At 47.6% G+C, this 14667-nt stretch overlaps 1 protein-coding gene across 1 annotated transcript in view; it reads left to right on the top strand.

The window, feature by feature from the left end:
• sxph (saxiphilin) overlaps positions 1–14667 on the top strand; it is a 364013-nt gene that overhangs the window by 302531 nt on the left and 46815 nt on the right. The window contains exons 9-10 of the mRNA XM_072498706.1: positions 7995–8143; positions 10797–10887. Of these exons, the coding sequence (XP_072354807.1) occupies positions 7995–8143; positions 10797–10887 (240 nt within the window). The remainder of the gene's footprint in view (positions 1–7994; positions 8144–10796; positions 10888–14667) is intronic.

Here is a 14667-nt window from a genome sequence, read left to right as displayed (position 1 = left end):
CCTGTCTAGTTGAATTTGCCAGAATCCTTTCGAGGCATCAAGTTTGGTGAAGATGTTGGCCCGAGCCATCTTGCACGTGATCTCCTCGCGCTTGGGGATAGGGTAATGCTCCCTCATTATGTTGCGATTCAGATCCTTTGGGTCAATGCAGATCCAGAGCTCGCCGGAGGGCTTCTTTACGCACACCCAGTTGGTTGGTTCCGTCACTCTGGAGAGCACTCCTTGGTCCTGGAGGTCCTGCAGCTGCTGCTTGAGGCGGTCCTTGAGGGGTGCTGGGACTCTGCGAGGTGCATGAACCACAGGCGTGGCGTCTTGTTTGAGCAGGATTTTGTAAGTGTATATGAAGCGTGCCCATGCCTTCGAAAACGTCACGGTGCTGGTCGATGATGGCATTGAGTTGCGCCCTGAAGTCCGCATCCTGGAAGGCAGACGTGTCCTCTGGAGAGAGTGTACTCGTTGAACGAGATTTAGGAGTTTGCACGCCTGTGCGCCTAGCAGAGAGTCCTTCGAGGAGCCCACAATCTCGAAGGGAAGGATGGCTTTTTGTGAGTTGTGCGTCACTTCAAGTTGGCATGAACCGGTAGCAGGAATGACGTTGCCATTGTAGTCCAGTAGTTGGCAGGTCGACGGAAGAATGGTTGGTTTAACCCCAAGGGTCTGAAAGTCTGACCACGCTAGGAGATTAGCGGAAGCACCAGTGTCCAGGCGGAATCGTATCTGGGATCGGTTGACCGTCAGGGTGGCATACCACTCGTTGCCTGGCTCAATGCTGTGCACTGACAGCGGCTGGTGGTTTTGATTCGGGGACAGCCTGTTCTTTGTTATAACAGCGACTCGAAAAGGCTCCCTCGGGTCCTCGTTGTCACTGGTCTGCGGGAAGTCGGAATCGGACTCGGTTTGGGGGTAGGTAACTGCTTGTTGCAGGGTTCTTCGGAGGTTTATTTTATTTCCTGGTTCAATTTGAGGCATTGTGCCGTCATTCCAGGTGAAGGAAGGTTGCTTTACAGCTTTAAAAGATTTTTTCTTTGATTTGGAACGTTGCCCCTTTAAATGGGCGTGGTCCAGGGCCTCTGACGTCATGACGCGCGTGACGTAGCATGTGGGAGGCGTTTGCATATGCGCAGATCGCTGTTCCTTTACTAATGGTCGTTTTCGTGATTGCGCATGTGTGGCGTCGCGCAACTGCACAAGTGCAGTCCCTTTAGAAAGATGGCCACCGACCAAAATCGTTCTCTGCTCAGGGATTTCGGCCTCAAGGTGAGTACTGGCGCTTCTCTTACCTTTTCTTGCTGGTTGGAATATGTTTTCCTCACAGTATTTGCCAAATTTGTCCAGGACTGCCTGGAAGTCGCTCCTGTTTTGCCCCTTGGAGAACTTGAATTTTTAAAAGATTTCTTTTGTTCTGGCACCGGCGATGGTGAGGAGAAGCTCTGTTTTTTCAGGATCGGCCAGGTCTTCTAGTTCGGCTGCCAGCAGAAAGATTTCAAACTTTTTCCAGAATGCCCCCCAGTTTTCGCGGAGATCGCCGTGGCAGTGGAGCTGCTGCGGAACCCGGATCTTGAACATCTTGCCTGGGTATCGTTGCTGGTTGTCACTGTACGCTGAGGTGCCGGCGATGCGGAGCGGCGGCGGCGGGTTGATGTTCTCCATACTTCAGGATGCCGGAATGATGATTAGTTGCAGGTGGTCTCAGAAGTGCTAGTATGCAACCACTCCTTGTACCATGATGTGTTGGGTGTTCTGGTTCACAAATAGGTCACCAACACTGGAAGTGGTGCAACTTATTTTATTATAAGGTTAACTATATTAACATACTTGAACTGTGGGTAAATGCGACTCGAAAAGGCTCCCTCGGGTCCTCGTTTTCACTGGTCTGCGGGAAGTCGGAATCGGACTCGGTTTGGGGGTAGGTAACTGCTTGTTCAGCTGCCACAGCCAGCTTTAACTGTTGAAATGAAATGAAATGAAAATGAAATGAAAATCGCTTATTGTCACGAGTAGGCTTCAATGAAGTTACTGTGAAAAGCCCCTAATCGCCACATTCCGGCGCCTGTTCGGGGAGGCTGGTACGGAATCGAACCGTGCTGCTGGCCTGCCTTGGTCTGCTTTAAAAGCCAGCGATTTAGCCCAGTGTGCTAAACCAGCCCCTTGTTGACCCTTGCCTAGTCCTAACTAGGTGATGCACTCAGCACATGGTGAATGTCTGAGTTGCAGGCTGTGAGCTCTGTGCTCCGAGCTGGCTGCTACTAGAATGAGCGGGAACTCTCCTGTCCCCTGTCTTTATAGTGCGTGTGCTCTCACTGGTGATTGGCTGCGGTATTGTGTATGCCGATTGGTCCCACTGCATGTCCATCAGTGTGTGTGTGTGTCTGCACCATGATATACTGGTGTATATTATGACAGGAACAGCATCTCATCTTCCGATTAGGCACGCTACAGCCTTCTGAACTTAAGATCGAATTCAACAACTTCAGACTGTGAACTCTCTCCTTCACCTTCATCCCATTTTTATTTCTATCAATTTATTTTCATTTCTTCCATCGATCCCCTGCCCTCACCCCACCCCACTAGGTACCATTTCAAATTGCCCTTGAACACACTGTTTACGTTTGTTCTTCATTAACACATTCTGATCTTTTAATGTAGCTACCTTCAGCACCCTTCTTAGTCATGATCGCCATTTACATTCTCTCTGTCGTTTTGTCCATGACATCTTTGTCAATCTCCACCTATCACTGGCCCTCTAGGCAGTCCCACTGCTCCACGCAATCCCCCCCCCCCCCCCCGCCCCACCTCACAACAGTATAACTCTCATCCTCGTTCCAGTTCTCTCCAGCTTTGACAGAGTCATCCAGACTCTAAATGTTAGCTCCCTTCTCTCTCGACACAGATGCTGTGAGACCTGCTGAGATTGTCCAGCATTTTCTGTTTTTGTTTTAGATCCCAGCATCCACTGGAATTTAAAACTGTGGTTGCTGGGTTACGAAGTGTTTGCTTGTGATGTGTAACTCTGTAAATAAATATACAAGTGTGTAAAGATTGGCTCCAGTTCTATCATTCATCATCTGGTTTTTCAGGAGTAGATCCACCCACTCCACCCATTAAAAGGCCCTTATTGAATGCTCACCAATTGAGAGTTGCATAAGTCGCACTGAGCTCTGTCAGTGGTGTAGTGGGGGTGAGGGGTGAGGACAGGGGTATCAACACTGCCAATGACATGAGGCTATGCAGTTTCGGAGTCGATCTTAAACCTACAAGTATTTTGCTCAGTTTCAGCATGTTCATTCAAAGATTATTAAATTATAATAATAATCTTTATTGTCACAAGTAGGCTTACATTAACACTGCAATGAAGTTACTGTGAAAAAATTGCAAGTAATATAATTTAGAAATGTCAGCCACGGGATAATTAATAATTGCAAATACTGGGCGGGATTCTCCCATTCGGTGGCAGAGTGTCCACGTCGTCGGAAACGCCGTCGCATTTCACGATGGCGTGAACGGGCCACTGGGAGTACCGGTTCTGGCCCCTACTGGGGGCCAGCACGGCGCTGGAGCGGTTCACGCCACTCCAGCCTCCCATCCCGGCGCGAACTGTGAGCCGCGGGATCCGCAGTGGCCCCAGCGTCAACGAGGACATGTGCAGTGGCGCTAGTGCCAACCAGCGCATGTGCGGTGGCCTCCCTCAATGCACCGGCCCCGACACAACATGGCGCGGGAGTTATGGGGCCGGTGCGTAAGAAAATAGGCCTGAGGAGCGAGAGGTCGACCCGCCGATCGGTGGGCCCCGATCGAAGGCCAGGCCCCATCAGAGGCCGCCCCGGGTCGGAGCCCCCCTCCCCCCTCCCACAGGCAGCCCCCCGACCCTGCGCGCAGAGTTCCCGCCGGCTGCGACCAGATGTGGACGGCGCCGGCGGGACATCCTTTTTAGAGCGGCTGCTCGGCCCATCCGGGCCGGACAATCAGTGGCCCGATCGTGTAGAGCGGCCCGCGACTGGCGCCGCGCCAAACACACCGGCGCCAATGGCGCCAATTCTCCGCGTGTCGGCGGCGTGGCATGGTTGCGGAGATTCTCCAGCGCGGCGCGGGGCTGGGTGAATTCCGCCCACTATTTCTGAAAATGATATTTTCTACCATGAAAAACAGGACTGGGAATAACACAATTAACACAAGCTTTGCGCCTTTGAAACTCTTTATTTACCAGAAAACGGCAGCTAATGCTGTAAAATAGGGGTGTGGCTTCTCTTCCCAAGATGATTCTACCAATGAAGAAATAGTTGGAGTTTATGTACGCTCCTCATTTGTGAAGAAGCCGGGATCGGAGGTCTGGGCCAGAAATGTGGAACTTGCTCTCAGCAAAAAAATCCGATGCTGACTGCCACTCTTCGGATGATTCAGGCCATGACTAAAAGCTTGGTCTAAACGATAGAGTTTGAGAAGTATCTTAGAAGAGGGAGAAAGGGCTAGAGAGATGGAGATATTTAGGGACGGAATTCAAGAGCTTACAGCCAAGGCAGCGAAAAGCTCAGCCGCCAATGGCGGAGCAATTTAACATTGAGGATTCCCAAGATGCCAGAATTGGAAGAGTGCTGATATCTCAAAGGTTTGTAGGGCTGGAAGTGGTAGAGAGATTGAGGGAGGATAAGGCCATGGAGAGATTTGAAAACGGAAGATGAGAGTTTTAAAATTGAGGCATTGTTGGACCAGGAACCAATCAATGTAGGTCAGCGAGCACAGTGCAGGGATCGGGGTATGAGAAATAAAAAAACAGAAGCTGCTGGTAATACTCAGCAGGTCAAACAACATGTGTGGACAGAGAAATGTTTCAGGTTGTTGTTCCAGCTCAAAGGTGGTGATAAGATCTAGCAGTATCCAAAACATGGATGGGGATGTCAACAGCAGATGAGCTGAGGTAGGGTCAAAGTCGAGCGTTGTTGTGCTGGAAGATTGTAGTTTAGTCGGGCAGCATGGTCGGCACGGGCTTGGAAGGCCGAAGGGCCTGTTCCTGTGCTGTACATTTCTTTGTTCTTTGTTCTTTGAGGTGGTCTCGGCGACCAGGCCAGGGGCTGGGGTTTGTAGTGGGGCTCCGATCTTCTCAATATTTAGACATTGGAAATATTTGCTCATCCAGTACTGGATGTTGAATAAGCTGGGTGACAAATCCGGGGCAGAGGGTTCAAGAGAGAAGGTGTTGAGATAGACCTTGAGTCGTCCGCATACATATAGAACCTTACATTGTGTTTTCTGGTGATGTCACCAAGGGGCAGTATGTAGATGTGATGTCGAAAGGGCCAAGATTAGGCCAATGTGGCTCCAGTGATTTTTGAAAATTAATTTAAGGGATGTGGGCGTCGCTGGTTACAGCAGCATTTATTGCCCATCCCTAGTTGCCCTGGTGATGAGTTGCCTTCTTGAATCGCTGTAAACCCTGAGATGCAGGTACATGCACTGTGCTGTTAGGGAGGGAATCTGTGGAATTTTCCCCAGCGACAGTGAAGGAACAGCGATAAATTTCCAAGTCAGGATGGTGAGTGACTTGGAGAGGAACTTCCAGGTGATGGTGTTCCCATGTGCCTGCTGCTCTTATCCTTCTAGATCGTAGGGGCCGTGGGTTTGGAAGGTGCTGTCTAAGGAACCTTGGTGAGTTACTGCAGTGCATCGTGTAGATGGTACACATGGCTGCCACTGTTTATTGGTGGTGAAAAGTTTGAATGTTTGTGGAAGGGGTAGCAATCAAGCGGGGCTGCTTTGTCCTGGATGGTGTCAGGCCTCTTGAGTGTTGTTGGAGCTCCACTCATCCAAGCAAGTGGAGAGCAAGATGGCAGTGCTGGAGTGCCAAGTGAAGCCTTGCAGGCAATTACTTGACTGTGATTCAATTTTCCAAAGTAAAATATTCCACTATTTTTATCAGTAATAAATGTAAGTTTTCAAAAATAATGAATTAAAAAATCAAACACTGCTTTATCAAGGGTCTTTGATTTTTCTCCTGGTTTTCTCACAGAGGTTTTCAGTACCTTTAAATCCAGGATATCCAGGTGACCTTGGACCAGAAAGCTCAAGAGGCTCCTCAGACAGAGTGGTTCTGGGTTGCTCCGTCTTTCAAGGTTGGATTGGCTGGGAGGAGCCTGGCAGATGCTCCCTTTGCAAGCACTAGCAGCAGCCTGGCTCTGACCAGTATATGCAGTTGACCCTGCTCCATGATTTGTGACAGAGTCTGAGGCCTACTGCACAGTTAAATGGAGTGGATCGGGTGGGGGTCCTGGAATTTTAAAAATGGAATGGGGAAAGAGGCTCCTGAATAATTCAGTGAGCAGTTGCAGCATGTAGCTTAGTCATAGGGCGCAATTTAATGGATATGAATCAGAATCCCATGTCGAGCACTTAGAACGACCTAACTATTAAATGGGACTCTGCTTCATTTCTGGGCCTCAGCGAGGAACGCCCACCCGAGGCCACACTTAGTCCCGTTTCCTGAGCTAACGAGCTCTGCTCACCAGTCCAAGAAGAGATCAAAGCGCCATTTTAAAATGGCACTCCAATCTCTAGACCCACCCACCGTGGCCTTCGGACCTCCTCAATGCACATAAGGGGGTCATCGAGCCCTCCAAATTCCACCTCATGAGGGGAGGGCACCTGCAGGCCCAATCCCCAGTACAGGTATGATGCCACCTTGGCACCTTGGCATCAGGTGGTGCCAAGGTGTGTAAGTGGCATAGGTTACCGCCCTTCCCAGAGCCTGACTATCCAGGACCCCCAATCGTTTGTGAGAACACCACCCCCCCTCCCCCCGGCAAGTGCCAGTATGCCTGGTCCATGTTTGTGGAAACCTGGGCTAAACGGCACCCGCTGGGGGTCTCACAGACGAGGCCATTCGATCCCGGGCGCTAGGTAGATCCACGTAGACACATTTAAGTGCGACTAACTGCTCATTTGATGATGCAAATCTGGGTCCTGACCTCAATGGGCGGGATCCAGATCTCGTTAGATCTCCCGAAGCGTGGCGAGACTGGTAAATCTCGCGAGAGATCTCTCATGTGATTTATCGGCCTCTTTGCGTCCCAAGTCGGGCGCGGCGAGGCCGATAGATCACATCCATAGAATCACTAGAAGACAGAAGGATGCCATTTGACCCATCATGATAGAGTTGGCCCAATGATAGAGCTATTTAATTAACCCTTCCCTTGATCTGAACACTGGCAAATTTCACTTTTCAAATATATATCCAATCCGTTTTTGAGTGTTCCTATGAATCTGCTTCCACCACTTTTACAAGAAGTCCATTCCAGACCACAACACTTTGGTGTGTGGGAAAAACATTTCCCTCATTTTCCCTCTGGTTCTTTTGCCCACTCCCTGTGTGCTTCAGTTACTGACCCATCTGCCTATGGCAACAGTGTCTTCTTGGTCATAGAGTGTGAAGATCCAGGGTCAGTCTCTAATTTATGTCTCTTTCTTTCCTTCCCCAGGTCTAATTACTGCTCTTTGCCAATGGGTTTATTAAAGCCTAGGGAATAAAGAGGACAGGACATTTTGAGGGCTTCTTCCTGGTCTCCCACTGCGGCCTTGGCAGGAAATTGGCAGAAGCCCTGGAGAAAGGCCGCACTCCACCACTTTAGGAGCAGCAAAATGGTAGACGGTGCCCATTACAACCGACCTCTGACCCACTCTGTGCCGACTTGGGTTTCCTGAGGCCTCCTGGATCGGCTGAGGATGGATGAGGTGTATTGGATGCCCAATGGCAGGATCATGGAGGGAGGGTGAATGGAGATTATGTGATAAAACCTCTCAGAATAAGTCCAACCAGAACTGACAAGCCCAGTCAGGAATGAAAATTAGTGGGGTGGGGTGTGGGGGGGAATGGAGGTGTGAGGGGGGGTGGGGGGTGGGGGGGTGGGGGGGGAGACGGGTGGGTGATTGATGGAAGGGTGGTGCTGGGTCAAGGTTGCAAAATAAAATATTGTCTATTTTCCAAATGTGCTGTTGTTTCTTGTCAGGGAGCTCCTTGGAAAACAGCATTGTGCGTTGGTGCTGTATTAGTGCAGCTGAGCAGAGCAAGTGTGAAGAATGGGCCCTGAAAACAAAATCTGACCCATTAGTCTGCATCCGAGGAACATCAATGAGTGACTGCATAGAAATGATAAAGGTGCATAATTTCACTGAATTTTAAATGAAAAATTGCAAAATTGGTTTCCATCTAAGGTATTGTAATATAAGCACTGCCTGTTTGAAACGTTATCATGACTTTGTCCTAAAGTTTCATGTCACATTGCCTATGTTAGTTGGCATAGATATGCTTCCTTGAGGAGTGTGAGTATTAAATGATATGGAGAACAAAACGGGTAATATGAATTAGGAGGACAAAGAGCTGTCATGGCTGACAAAATGATGGAGTCAACTCAGTGAACCAAATGCCCACTTCAGTGGCCCCTCTGTTTTTTGAGGATCTGCCTAAAACATATCTGAACATAAGACCACAGCCTATGCTTCGATCTGTTAAGTTCAACAGCAAGTTGTGCATGCAGAAATATAAATGTTATATGGCAGCTTCAATGTAGAAAACTATCCCAAGGTGCTTCACAGAGTACAAAATAGAAATGGATGCCAAGCTAAAGAAGGAACTACTAGAAAGGGTGGTTGGCCAAAGAGGTTCTAAAGAGGGTATTAAAGGAGGAGGAGGATGGTTTTGGGGGTGGGTAATAGCATCCTCTAATAGCCATTTATCTATCTGTATATCAACCAAACTGGATTTAAATTAGTTTCACTTTATGCCAGACTCCATGCTCTAAATATCAGTGCTTTTGTCCTGTAAGGATATCCCAGCAGAGAATTCCAGAATGTGGAGCCTAGCCAGCGGAGAGCATGGTTGCTCATGGTGTGGTCAAAGGAGTCAGGTTTGCACAAGAGGCCAGAATTTATGGAACAAATGTCTGAGTTGGGGGTGGGGCAGGAGGGGGGGGGGGGGGGGGGGGGAGGGGGGGTTCAGGAACGGAGGGAGAGCTTTAAACATGAGAATGAGATTTTTAATTTGAATGCCATTGGATGACCTACGTAACATAGAACATAGAACATAGAACATTACAGCACAGTATGACCTCTAAAGCCCATCTACACAATTCCCTTATCGTCCATATGTCTATCCAATGACCATTTGAATGCCCTTAGTGTTGGCGACAGATGAAGGTTAGGGGTAGTGGGGTATTGGATACATGCAGTAGACTTTGAATGAGTGGAAGTTTATGGAGGGTGGAGTATGAGAGGTAATTTAGTGAATCAGTTGAAACTGGCAAAGACGCAGATGAGGGTTTAAGCAGTAGACGGGCTGAGGCAGAGGTGGCTACCGGCAATGTTACAGAGATGAAAATTAGGCAGTCTTTGTGGTGATGTGGATATGGAATCAGAAGTACAGCTCAGGTACCCGTTAGGTTCAACCAGAGCCATTGCATGGGGAGGGGTTAGCAGGAATATAGAGGTTGTAGTGGGGACAGAAGAAAATGTTTAATTGAAGGAAATGGCAGTGACATAACCTGCATCCGCATGGGACCTATGGATGAGAATGATTATATTCCCTGTGCCACTTTGCAGAATACAGACTTCCCTGCGAAGGGGCTGGAGGACCGGCTGACTCAGTTTGGGACCGGCTGACTCAGACCCGGTTGGGTACCGCCAGGAGCAGTATACCTTAAACCTTGTAAATAAACATTTGTTTCTTTTGTTATAACTTGGTGAGGACTCCCTGTGTCTTCATAAAAGGCAGTTTGTCCAAGATTGGATATTGGATGAGCTGTTTGACAGTGCAGTAGCACTGGAGGGGTGGAGTGAGGTGGTGGGAAGGTAGAGGGGTGTTGTCAGCATACGTGAGGTAGTGCCCACATGATCAAGTCCTAACATAGCATCATACTACATAACTAAACCACAACAAACACAGTACCCACACAACCATACCCCAAGAAGACACATACCTACAACATGGGGCAGTACCAACATAACTGTACCCCAAAATGAGGCTGTGCCAACATAACTGAACCCACAACATGAAACAGAACCCACATAACTGTACCCCAAAATAGGACAGAACCCACATAACTGTACCCCAAAATGAAGCTGTGCCAACAGAACTGTACCCACAACATGAAACAGAACCCACATAACTGTACCCCAAAATAGGACAGAACCCACATAACTGTACCCCAAAATAGGACAGAACCCACATAACTGTACCCCAAAATGAGGAAATGCCCGTGGAATCACAAGTTCAGGTCGCACCTTTAGGAGGGATTTGTCAATATTGGCTTATGGGTAGAAAATAAAATACGTTTTTTACCAATCATTTCCAAATAGGATAACAGATATTGCTATTCACTTACACCCTGTAAAACATTATAGTTGTACTAAGATGACACAGATGGAGATATGGCAATTTGGCCCATTGTCACTCATCCATCAGGACAAATCCTCTGTGTCACCAATGATCTGAGGTGTCTATCTCTACTTCCGCATTCAGAAATCCATCTAAAATGGAGGGTCCATTTCTGATGAATGGTCACCATTGACCTGAAGAACTATCTCTGTTTCTCTCTGCAAACGCTGCCGGACCTGAGGACTATTTCCAGCATTTTCTGTTTTTACTTCAGATTTCCAGCATCTGCAGTATTTTGCTTTTGTATTTATATCTATTTCAAGTGTTAGATTCTCTCTGTGTGAAGAAGAGCCTCTTGACCTCAGACTTGAGCTTGACTTTAAACTCGGGAATTAGACTCGCAACAGCCTAACCAAGAAATCTCTTTTTATTTTTGAAGAGGGATGAGGTGGATGCGGCCTCCCTTGATGCTACTCATGCTTACATTGCTGGAATCTGCGGTCTTGTCCCTGTGATGACTGAATATTATGGTATGTAACTAGGTCAATTTGGCATCTTCATTCATTTTGCAAAGGAATTGCTAATGGACATTTGTAAGAATTGAGTTGAGGGTGATCAGTAATGGAGAAAAGGTTGTGACTTGCATCCATGATCAATGGGCGGCACAGTGGTTAGCACTGCAGCCTCACAGCGCCATGGACCCATGTTCGATTCTGGCCTTGGGTGACTGTGTGGAATTTACATGTTCTCCCCGTGTCGGCGAGGGCTTCCACCGGGTGCTCCTGTTTCCTCTCACAGTCCAAAGGTGGATTGGCCATGCTAAATTTCCCCTTAGTGTCCAAAGGTTAGGTGGAGCTATGGGGTTACGGGGATAGGGCGAGGGAGTGGACCTGGGCAGGGTGCTTTTTTGGAGGGTCGGTGCAGACACGATGTGCCAAATGGCCTCCTCTGTACTGTAGGAATTCTATGATATCAATTGTTGCAGGTTCGGTGCAGCACAGATTGCACATTTTTAGTCCATGATACCTGCAGTGAATCTTTACTTCCGGAAATATGACAGAAGAATTCCAATATAGAGAGCCTGAATCCAAAGCAGATATTACAGCTTGGCCTCAGCTAAGTTGGTGGCTTTTGTATCGGTATCATTTCAGATGGGGAGCCAAGAAAATCCTCAGTGTACTGTATCCTCGTGTGAATTCAGTTAATTACATCTACTCGCTGTGTGACTTCTTGAATCAGTAAGAAATATGTGTGCTGGAGTCAATTTGTGTCCAGGTTGTACCATTTCAAGCACATGAGATATTGGTTCATTCATGTCATTCCATGTACACTATGGAGTGCCAGTTCTGATTCGATTTGCAACTCAAAAGGAGACGTTTGGTGCATGAGCTCTCCCGGTGCAGCAACTGGTAAATGCATTGGCCACTGTGGAAGCCAGTCACCAAGTTCAAGGTGCTCTCAGTTCAATCATGCCTGTTGATGACAGGCTGATTTAAAATTTTGCCGTGGGCTTCAGCGGCCTTGAGGTTGGGTAGGTAATAAACCAGGTATTCTGCCCCTGATTCCTATTCACTTGAACCTACCTGGAAAGTGTATATGTGTGGATGTAGATTGAGGACAGGATTGGGATTGCCTACCACATTCCAATAACTAGTTGGACCCATGAAAAATAGTCATTTATGTGAGGGAAATGGGAGCGCTAATGTCTTTGGAAATGTCAAAGCCAACTCCTTCAGGAGAGATTACAAGATAATTAGAGAATGTTGGAAATCAAAGGGATGGACCATTGGGGTGGAGTGAACCCCTGCCTGTTAAATATCTTAGTCAGCTAGGTGAGGGGTAGGTGAAGAAATTATGGAGCTTACAGACTTCTGGAAGGGAGAGCAAAAAATAACGGAGACCATTGATTTATTTCTTGTGTTGGTTTTCGAGTGATGGGGTGGAGGGAATAAGAACATAAGAAATAGAAGCAGGAGTGGACCGCACAGTCCATCGAGCCTGTTCCGCCATTTAATACGATCATGGCTGATCTTGGGCTTCAATTCCAATTTTCCACCGACTCCCCGTATTCGTTAATTCCTCCAGAGACCAAAAACCTTTCTAGACCAGCTTTAAGTGTATTCAACTATGGAGCATCTACAATTCCCTAGTGATTCCAAAGATTCATAACCCTTTGACTGAAGTAATTTCTCCTATCAAATTCCTAAATGATTGGCCCCTTATCATGAGACTATGCCCCACATTTTGGATTCCCTGACCAGCGGAAACAATCTCTCAGTTCCCACTCTTATTAAGCCGCTTCAGAATTTTGTAGGTGGCAATCCTTCTCATTCTTCTAAATGTCAGAGAATATAACGTCCAATTTACTCAGCCTCTCATCATAGGACAACCCCCTCATCCCAGGGACCAATTTAGTGAATCTTCGCTTTACCGCCTCCAGTGTAAGTGTGTCTTCCCTTAAATGAGGACATCAAAACCGGAAAACAGTACAATTGTATCAAGCCTTGTGTGTTCCTGTGCTCCAATCCCCTTACAGTGACGGCCGAATCTAGTCAGAAGGCAAAAGTGTCACAGCCATATGTACAGCCCAGCAGGATGGTTTCTAAGGTGTGCAAGCCTGAAACTGGTTGATAAATTGAATAATTGTGCAAGCTCCCCTGCAGCCTGGGCAGCGTTGTTCCCTACAGAATCACAGAGGTTCCAGGTATTCAGTGTTGCTAACAGTGGATTACATGTTTCCCTCATTTACATTACATTATTTCAACAATGTTTAGTGTAGCCAGTTAAAATGGCTAACTCCCGATTTAGAATGGCTAACCCCGATTTAAAATGGTGAACGGCAAAGGCTGATGGGAAAATCAGCCAACAGGACTAAAACAAGCAGCTACAAGTAAACTGTGTATTCACCTCTGGGAAGGCCAGACAAGATCGATACCTGTAGCCATCAGCACAACAAAACACCAGCCATCTGAATACTAATGAGCAATCCCCGGGAACAATGTGCAACAATTTAGACACACAAAGCCAACCCAGACTCTTCGGCGCCAACAGAAGCCTACAAAAAGGGAGGTGAACGACCACCTCAAGACCGCCCATCGATCAAGGAATCGCTCCAGCATTGGAGAATATCGAACCAAGTGATTGGGACAAAGTACAATCACTTGGAACCAGGTACAGGGTCCGACCCGAAAGGCGGGAAGCCCTTGGGAACTATAAGAATAGAGTCCAAGTTCAAATCGACCCTTCTGCCACCCTCCCACACCCTTCTGCTAGCCTTCCGCACTCTTCAACAGCCGCTCAAATCGTAAGGCTTACTTCAACGCTCGCTACGAGATAGGCGCTCCTAGCTATCAATCTGTACCAGCTTCGAATCCCGCAGGCTCAGAACCCAAACGAAAGGCCATTCGTGTCCCTGACCTGGTGGGCCATTTCCAAGTTAAGTATTGGCCTGTTAGTTGTAGGAAGTAGCTTAGACGTAGAATTTATGCATAAGTATTGATTACTGTATATAATAAATGTGTGTTGATTTAACTCTTACTAAGCGGTGTGTTGGATTATTGATCATTACTCGGACTTGAACCACGTGGCGGTATCAGAAAGATACCTGGCGACTCAAGAACAAAGGTGATAGAACAGAGCAATTAAACTAAGGCTAAAGTTAGCGACAACATTAGGAGCCCATGCCTAAAATACCAGAATTTCCAACCGGGGCAAAGATAGACAAACATTGGAAGATTAGGATTCCGCCCCACATTCTGATTCCCCCGCCAGCCGACCGAGTTGCCAGCCCTCCCTGATTGCCATGGAGTCTCCCCAATAAAGAATTGTCTCAAGGATAATGCTGAGAGCATTTCAGGAGATAAGCCATAGGGGCAAAAATAGAATGTTGTTTTCTATTCTCACTTTTGTTTACTAGTCACAATATGTGCTGGCGATGGGCAAAATGCTATTTGACAGAGGTAGGGTTGTTAGAGTCTGGAGGTCAAATGATGAAACCTCCAGCAATGTATCCAAAGTTAGGATTAGTTTACAGCTTGGAAAGAAGCCCATTGTGTCAAAGTGGACAACCCTACCAAAGCGCACTGTAAATATACGCTTTGCCAACCCAAGAATTTCGGCCCAGGACCGCAAGAAACTTCAGAGAGTCGTGTATACAGCCCAGTCCATCACACGAACCTGCCTCCCATCCATTGACTCCATTTACACCTCCCACTGCCTGGGGAAAGCGGGCAGCATAATCAAAGACCCCTCCCACCCGGCTTACTCACTCTTCCAACTTCTTCCATCAGGCAGGAGATACAGAAGTCTGA

This window comes from Scyliorhinus torazame, chromosome 1 (assembly GCF_047496885.1).
Source record: "Scyliorhinus torazame isolate Kashiwa2021f chromosome 1, sScyTor2.1, whole genome shotgun sequence".
NCBI classification, from domain to species: Eukaryota; Metazoa; Chordata; class Chondrichthyes; order Carcharhiniformes; family Scyliorhinidae; genus Scyliorhinus; species Scyliorhinus torazame.
This window is presented reverse-complemented; position numbering and strand designations above follow the sequence as displayed.